This window comes from Seriola dumerili, unplaced genomic scaffold (genome assembly GCF_002260705.1).
Source record: "Seriola dumerili isolate Sdu_G_001 unplaced genomic scaffold, Sdu_1.0 BDQW01000138.1, whole genome shotgun sequence".
Taxonomy (NCBI): Eukaryota; Metazoa; Chordata; class Actinopteri; order Carangiformes; family Carangidae; genus Seriola; species Seriola dumerili.
Genome location: NW_019174393.1, coordinates 19550667 through 19559370, shown reverse-complemented (window position 1 = coordinate 19559370; position 8704 = coordinate 19550667). Strand labels below are relative to the sequence as shown.

The 8704-nt window shown below is 40.1% G+C and overlaps 1 protein-coding gene across 1 annotated transcript; it reads left to right on the top strand.

The window, feature by feature from the left end:
* The first annotated feature begins 1517 nt into the window (after window positions 1-1517).
* spx (spexin hormone) lies at window positions 1518-7925 on the top strand. Its single transcript, XM_022749175.1, has 6 exons — window positions 1518-1583; window positions 5244-5327; window positions 5486-5543; window positions 5894-5956; window positions 6102-6188; window positions 7861-7925. The coding sequence occupies exons 1-6, from the start codon at window positions 1518-1520 to the stop codon at window positions 7923-7925; spliced, it is 423 nt and encodes a 140-aa protein (XP_022604896.1).
* The last annotated feature ends 779 nt before the right edge of the window (window positions 7926-8704 follow it).

The window sequence follows — 8704 nt, the reverse complement described above, 5'->3', positions numbered from 1 at the left end:
ATTCAGCCACACTATGCCAGCTGTACAGGCAGGATCATCCAGGTGTATAGAGTTCTCAAACAATGTGGTTGAACAGGCTGATATTACAGTGCAATTTCCCTGATGTAATCGGAGCGATCGACTGCTCACAAACACACACAAACACACACACACAAGTTGCTTAAGGCTGAATTTATGTCAATAGAAAACATCTTCATTTCATAAATGTGCAAATATGTGATGCAAAAATGAAACTGACTAATATTATGGCAAAGTGACCTGGATCAAGCCACAATTCATTTCTCCTAACAAACAGCATGGTCAGAAGCAGGCCACAGGCTGGCAGGGTGAGTGGTGGGTGGATTCATAAGTAATTAATTCATAAGTTAAATCAATTCAAAATCAACTCCTCTGACGCACACGGGAACACATACGCCTCAACATATATCATTGTGTTTAGAGCGTTTTGAGGTAGAGACATGATGTTTTTCCTCCCAGTTAAAGTTCCTGTTTGTCTGTGTGGGTCATTTACGTCAGTCTATAAACTAATACGTAATGTTGGAAAAGATTTGGATAGTGTCTATTGAAAACAGTGCGTGGTGGATGTAAATAATGTGTGAAATAAACAAAATACTACTATAAAAATTTTTACTCATTTCAAGAGAAAATGCATAAAGTTCAAGAAGAAGGTCCAGGACATGTCATTAACAGCCTCGTTCTCCCACTTTCTTTGTTTTCTGTTGTTATTAATGCCAGAGGACAAAGTGCAGAATAAAACTTTTTTCTCTGGACTTCACTTCTGAAAGCAACACCTCCTCCTCGTACTAACTCAAGTGTGTTTTTTTGGCAACTCACCACTTAGTTTTGCCATTTTTCCTGATAACTGAAGAGAGGCATGATCCAGGCATTTGTACCCATTGGCGTATTATATTTGGGGCAGGGAGAGGGTGGACTGTGGTATTCGTGCATTTGCCCACAATTCCACGCTAACTGGGATGTACAAAGAAAATGTACGTGGAATCCTGTGTGCGCAGAGTTTCATACATCTGAATTTTCTGGTGCTTACGCATCTTTCCAGTTTCATGGATACGCCAAGTTTCAGTGTGAATTCTACGCAAGACTTTGTACATGAGGCCCCATACTGTATGTGGACAAATGAATTTACAATAAAGTGGCAAATAATAAACAGCACTAGATATTGTTTATAGATCAGACAAATTGTTTTGCTGCTATGGAGTTCACATCTGTCATCCTGGTTTTAAAACAGAGCTTTCTAACACGTTACCACACTAAACAACTACATCATGACCATTAAAGCTGCAGTTTCATTGCACAAAGAGTCTTTCGTTCTCAGCAGGATTTCACTCACAGAGTAACGCGAGGAGACTTTGTGACGATAATTGTAAATAAAGAACTGAACTCTCTGGTGTTTTTTTGTTAGAAAAATAATCCACACACTGTTAAATATTTCCCAGGTTTATAAATACTTAATAAATCCTCATCAGATGCCTGAACCACCTCAACTGGCTCCTTTTGACATGAAGGAGCTGCAGCTCTACTCCAAGCTCCCTCTGATGTCTGAGCTCCTCACTCTGTCTATAAAGGTGAGTCCTGACACCTTACAGAGGAAACTCATTACAGCTGCTTGTCTCTGCAATCTCATTCTTCCAGTCATTATAAACTCATGACCATAGATGAGGGTTGGAACATAGATCGACTGGTAAAATCCAAAGCTTTCCCTTCAGGCTCAGCTTCCTCTCTCCACCACTCAAGCTGATGTGAGGTTTCAGCAGTGAACCAAGTGACTATCTTCAGTTAGTGATTGGAACAGTGTTTTCTTTTTCTTTCTATCCCTCCTCCACAGCTCAGCAAGGAAACACAAAGAGGGAAGCCTCATATCACCCTCAGATACATGTTTGTTTGCACAGAATGAGAGACATTGATTTTGACCACTATCACTTACACTGGAAACATGTTAGGACCTGTGGAGGACAAACCAACAGCGTCATGTTATTTTACTCTGTTTGGCTACTTAAACACTCTGCTTAAACAATAAAAGACAGCGGTGGGTGACGTCATGAAATAGCATGGGATCATGGGAGTTGTTGTCTTCACCACCATTACTGTAAGCTCCTCCCGGTTAGGATTCCTTCAGTGTCAGAGGTTCAGGAAATCAAACAGACCCGGTGATTCTAACCTAACATTAAAAACACTGAATAAAGCAGTTTCACATTTAAAGTCAGTGTTTCAGTGACGCTGTACGGAGGACAGAGACTCAGGGAAGAGCTGGAGCTGAGATTGATGCTAACCTCTGTTCTGATGGTTTCACTGCTTACTTATGAACCAGACGTTCAGCAGGTTTTTACCAGCAGCTGAATTATCCACAGAGGTTTCCTCCTCTCCATAACAAACACACCAGGAGATTAACACCAGTAGAAACATCCATAAAACAGTTTCCTTTAAAAATCAGAGATTCACTGACGCTCTTCAGTGACACAGGACAGGACGTCTCCAGCAGCTGGGAGCTGAGCTGTCTAACATTTCCTCAGCTTGTTTCTCTGATAACTTCAGATCCAGACGTCCGACGACTAAAATCCTTCATCTGGTTCAAATATAGAGCTGAAAACCACCAAGGTGTAAAAAGTGTATGTGGCTTAAAACTAGATAAAAGTCAATGTTGAGCTTCTGACAGAAAAGAAACACAAAAAACACAACCCAAAAAAAAAGAACACAAGTCTAGTTGTTTGGGTGTAGACATTTTAATGTGGAAACGTTACAGATTATAACTTTAACTCTACTTTCTTCATCAGAAATGAAGCAGGATCTTGTTAGGCTCACTTGACTCACTTAAACATCCTGCAGTGTCCCGTGCTGCAGTTGTTGCCCACACTGGGATCCATTCACAGGTGAAAGGAGTGCAACAGCATGTAAGGCCGCTGCATGCCACCTTAGTCCCACCCACAGAGCTCTCCATCTGCTCCCTGCTGCCACCTCGCCCAGTCCAAATGCATTCTTACCATTAGCGTAAGATTCTTTCAGGGCTGCTACAACAAGCTAACTGTTGTTTTGGCTAACACTGGTAGCTAGCCATTGCTCGACAAAAAAAGGGAAACGCATCTGAAAGAATAAATTTTGGCCTGAATAAAATGTATTTTTAGTAATGTGTTTAGGAAGTAGTTTGCGATTTGCATGTTATAATTTATTTTCTGTTACGTTGCTCCTGTATGAATCTGTCAATCATCTTACCACCAGTTAGTCACACTCAGTACTGTGAGAATTGAAGATGAAATATGGAAATTATCAATGGACCAACGCGATGTTAGTATTGTTCTGCGTGTTGATGACATTAGCATGAAAAAAATGAAGTACATTTAACTGATGAAGAGATCCCACCTCTTTTTATTGTGCTCTCCTTCTTTCATCCCAATCTTTCTCTTACGCTGCTGCACTCGGTTGTTCACATGAAAATGGAAATAGTGTGAAGAATGAAACAGAGCAGTTCAAACTGTGCACACCTGCACACACCTGGCTGAATGAAATGCTGGCTGTGTGGAGAGGGCTTTGGCAGCATATAGACCTTCATGTGGGGAAAAATATTAACAGGTAAATAAATGAATAAAAAAGAATAATGACAATAATTGCACATTTTTTATTCCTCTTTCTTGAGTTCTTGAGTTGGACTCATGATCTCAGTCTTTGTAAATGTACTCAGACACTTAATAATCCTCTTGTAGACTGTCTGGCATCACTGACAGTAAAACCCAACTCTCACTCATTCTGCAGACTTTGTGTAATTCCATTAATTACTGGAGGAGTTTCTCTTCATTCATAAATTCCAGCTTTCATCTATTGGTGTTCTGCTCCAGTGAGCACGGTGCAAACATATCAATATTCCCACAGAGTGGGAAAATATCACTGCCCCTATCGACAGTGACATCACCCGCAGTCAGGCCACATTTTACATTAACGGCCTGCAGCTGCACCGTGAGTGATTTTGAAGATGTACCAGGCAGCTGGAAGTGCTTATGGTGGTTGTTTTAAAGCAGAAATATTTACAGGCTACTACACCCCCCCAGTGAAAGGAGCAGCATTGATCGGTAGCTCCGTTCATTCACTCTCCCAGCCGCCCCCTTTTCATCAAATTGGCGTGACCTATAGCTGCTGGCATCATGAAGGAGCACAGAGCGCAAAGGGTTTCCCGCCCCGGAGAATATAAATATAGAGAGGAGACCGAGTGCAGTTACTGTGAACCTGTTATTCTGCCTCCTCTCTGCTGGACTCCAGGCTCACAGGACCTCCGACACCATGAAAGTAAGTACAGCCACTTTTGGTTTCTTCCCTTTCACTTCTTTCTAGAAGTGGTGTCCAGACTATTGTGGCCCAGACTATGGGTTACATTGAGGAAAACAATAAATCTGAAATTACGAGAAAAAAAAGTCATAATATATCGAGGGAAAAAAAAAACATAATTTTCAGTGTCAGCCTGAGCTGCTTCTGGCAGCTGCTGTTTGTCTGTCTAACAATAGAATAGACTCAGTGTCTTCATAATCTTTGGCATGTCCTGATGATGATGATGATGATGATGATAATGATAATGATAATGATGGTCATGATGATGATGATGATGCTGATGTTGATGTTGATGATGATGATTATGATGCTATTGAGCCAAAGGATGAAGTATCTCCTTATTTGTGAAACCTCTGCTAAAGTAGAACTTCACAAGATGCTCCACGTCCAGCTTCTGATATTTCCCCTCCAAAACAACAGAAACCTGAAATTACTACTTTATTCTCATAATATTGTCACTTTTTCCAAGTCATGATTTTATTCTCCAAATTTTTAATTTTTCCTCAGTGCGTCCTTAATACTCCGTCGTAATTTTGCAACCTAAAATTTTCCCTTACAATTGCTGACTGACTGAATTTTTTTTTTCTTCAGGACTGCATCAAAGAAAGTAACATTTTGATGAAACACTCCTTAAAACATTATTAAACATTTTTTAATCCAAATTTCACTGTCACTGAAAAGTATCTTCATCTCCATCAAACCCCGTGCTTACATTCGCAGTGACATTATTTACAAAGTTTAAAAGTTACTCCATGAATTTAAGACTTGATGTATGATGCGCGTATTTGTGCCTAACGCGTAGATTACGCACCAAAACACAGGCGTCATATTGAGTCTTTCTCTAAGAATGATGCTGCCGTGTTTCTGACCGTGAATGAAAACGATTTATTCCCGTTGACCTTTGTCTCCCACAGGGTTTGAGGACCATCACTTTAACTTATCTATTCACGCTTTTACTCCTGGCCACGTTTATCTCACAGTCGTGGAGTGCGCCGAAGGTAAAGCTGGTTTATTGCTTTTTACATAAACTACTGAGTGACGTTATCACCAGTAACTGAAGAAACAAGGCAAATAGTCTGAGAATGATTGTTAACGAGCAGGATTTCCGGATTAAAACATTACAATCCAATAAAATCCTTCTCTTTGTTTCTTTAAGGGCTCGTTCCAACGGAGAAACTGGACCCCGCAGGCTATGTTGTACCTGAAGGGCACACGTATGTATTTCCCTACTGAATACATGTCTGCATGGACAAACAAAGTGTCCAGTACTTAATAAATATTAATACTGAAATAAATAAATACACACACATTATGTTTTATTTCATAACATCAAGCCTCTCTCTGTTAATCAAGACAATGAGTCAAGACAATGAGAGAGTGTGCGAGGGGGAAAAGAATGACCTGAGTTTGAAAATGTATTGGATTACTTCACAGTGGCAACTGTGTGTGTATTCATTTATCAACACTGGGCTCTCCATACTGCTCTTATAACAAGGAGAAAGACTGATACTGTAACTCTTGTGCTTTCTTCTGGTTCTAGCCAAAAACTTGTGTTTCTTTCCAGAGGGTCGCAGGTTCATCTCAGAGGACCGAAAAGAAGGAGATGTCTATGACACATTACACTTAGGTACACTTAGTTTAAAACAGCCTCTTTCATTTGATAGAGATTAATTAATAAGAAAGTTTCCCCAGGTGTTTTTCCCAAAAGCTGGAATCAACTTTGGTCCTTGAAGCATATAGATCATGTGTGTTTGGTGTTTGTTCCCTGTCAGAGACCCGCAGTCAGAACACAGAGAAGCTGAGTGTCGACCAGGCAGCCACCGTCCTGCTCAACTTCCTGCAGCAAGCCAGAGAGGGAGGTGAGAGCACCATCTGTCCCAGCTGTTGTGTGGCAGCTGGGACAGATGTACAGGTCAGGGTATGGTTTTAGAATAGGTGGAACACAGTTCAGTCAAACTATATACACATATGCATCTATATATGTTTATATGTGTATCTAACCCTATTTAAATTATTGTATTATAAAACTTATTTACCTTTATTTATAGATAAAATTGTGTCATTCAAAAGAACACCCTTTTACTCTCTTGACTAACTGACATTCAGTTCTTCTATTTACATTTTGTAAATCTAAATATATATTTAAAGGGGCTATTTGTAAGTTTTCTCTGCCACCCAATGTGGTTTCTCGCTGGGAGCAGGTGGTGGTGAATGTTGCTTGACAAGAGCTTCAGCCATTGTTGCATTTACAAGACAAGAGGTTATAATACTGTACGTCCTCTGACCAGCTTCGTCTTCAGCACAGACTGGAGGCTACAGTGACTTGGTATCAGACAGTGAGGAGATGGACCAGGCCTAGCTGGTTCACATGCTAACTTCAGTAGAAGAAAAGACGTTATAGACGTAAAAGAGTTAACATTGATGTTTGTTTGTACCTCTGGAGACAGCTGTTGGTGAGTAAAGGAATGACGTTTGATGCTGAACTCACAACACTTCTTTGAGACTTCTAAGTAAACCGCTGTTAATACTAACATTAGCTATGTAGCAATAGCAAAACTTACAAATAGCTCTTATAAGAATTTTTTTAACCTAAAAAAAGTGCAGATGAGGTGGTAGCGCTTGTTCCAGTCCTCAGTAGTTCCTGCAGGTCTCCATTTGGCCCCAACAACTTCCACCAGTCAGAGAGTTAGGGCATCAGAAACAAAACCCAGGGCAAGAAAAAATGAACAAACGACCTGCTGCTGCTCATTAATCTTACTGCTGTGAGCACGCTGTAAAAACTGAAGGCAACCCACATCAGCCTATCAACACTTTTATCGACTCAGAGCTTTTTCATCTAGATTTTGGCAGCTGGACAAACAGAGGACACTATTTTTTTTATTGAGTAAGTTAAATTCAAACTGTAAAAGTTGTAGAGCTGTTTTCCCAAAAGCCCCAAATCTTTTATAAAGTTAATAATATAACTTCAACTTGATGTCATTTCCTCTCAGTCTCTCTGACCGGACTGGCAAATCAATGGAGCTCTTTTAGCTACTGGGGAAATATCACCATGTATAGGTCACCAGACAACTAGCGGAGCCTTTGGGCTTGATGCAGAACATGTGATGGTTTCATTTTGAGCCCCTTAAGTTTGGGCTAAACCCTGAATGTTTACACCAACTGGCTCCACCCCTGATCACCATTAGAGATGACACCTTTGGTCCAACTGTATAACTATTACTATGACTAGTGGATAGGTACTGGATAACTTTTACTGCAAAACCGGTGTCTGCAGTTAATTTCTGTGCTGTTTTAATGATTTTAAACTCAACACAGCTGCAAATAGCACAGAGTTCCCATTAACAAATTTAAGGATTTTAATAAAACTTTCATGACCAGTTTTGATGAAACTCAAGGAAAATGTTTCAGTCTGGGGTAAAAAATGACATCACAAAGGTCTGATGCTAAGCCCTAATTTGTTCTTTGGCTTTGTCTCAAAATCTATGTTTTAATTCTGTAATTTTGGGTTAATTTTCTCTCCCTCTGTTCCAGCTGATGAAAACCCAGACGAGGTGTATTTCAAGGAGCTGCCGGTGTGGAAGAGAGAATTCTTCTGATGGGCTTTCAGACGTCTGTAAAGCTGCCACAAGAAGTCTTTGTTTTTGAATGTAGGTTGTTCAGTCCTGTGTGAGGGAGATGAACAGCTGTTTTGTAAATATGAATTCTCTGACTATGTTTGAAATGTGATGTTTTAATAAAAAGAGGCTATTGCTCTGAGATTCTCTGAGGTTTCCTCGACTTCCTTGATAAAATTGTGGGTCAAAATCTTTCCACTTATCACCAAGTTTAAGATTAACATACAGTATTCATAAAGGCATATTAAGTATACATATTAATCAAGATTATATATGAGCATTTGAAGGACATAACCAATAAGAGTTGTTAAATTGTCTTTCAGATTCAAATATTTGCCACTTTTTTTGTGCAGACACTATTTTTTAAGCATATTCTCTTAGAAAGATGTGGTCAAAAGTATGTGGATACTCCTGCCCAACATACAGAGCAGAAATTACTGCCCAACATCAGTGCTGGATCTCACTAATGCCCTCAGGGCTTAATGAGAGAAAATCCCTGCATCCAACGTCTAACATCTGATGGAAGGACTGAAGTCAGATAAGTGGAGACTGAATTAATTAACATGGTTCAACACAAAGTATTACTGTGTCACATGAAAACCACATAATTCCAGTTTTGGGGAATTTAAATTCAACTCCAAAACCCTGTGGTGAACAGCAATGATATTGGTGCCCGGGAAGTACTCAGCAGTCTCAACTGGAGAGTCACATAGAGTTATGGATGGTGGGGCCGGGCTCTTCCGCAAGTCCGCAATCATCTC

Bases quoted from the DNA above. Each gene is read 5' to 3' on its own strand.
- spx (XM_022749175.1), top strand. From the start codon at position 1,518: ATGAAGGAGCTGCAGCTCTACTCCAAGCTCCCTCTGATGTCTGAGCTC. The intron at 5,328-5,485 runs GTAAAGCTGGTT...TGTTTCTTTAAG, and splicing joins AGTCGTGGAGTGCGCCGAAG to GGCTCGTTCCAACGGAGAAA. The intron at 5,957-6,101 runs GTACACTTAGTT...GTTCCCTGTCAG, and splicing joins CTATGACACATTACACTTAG to AGACCCGCAGTCAGAACACA.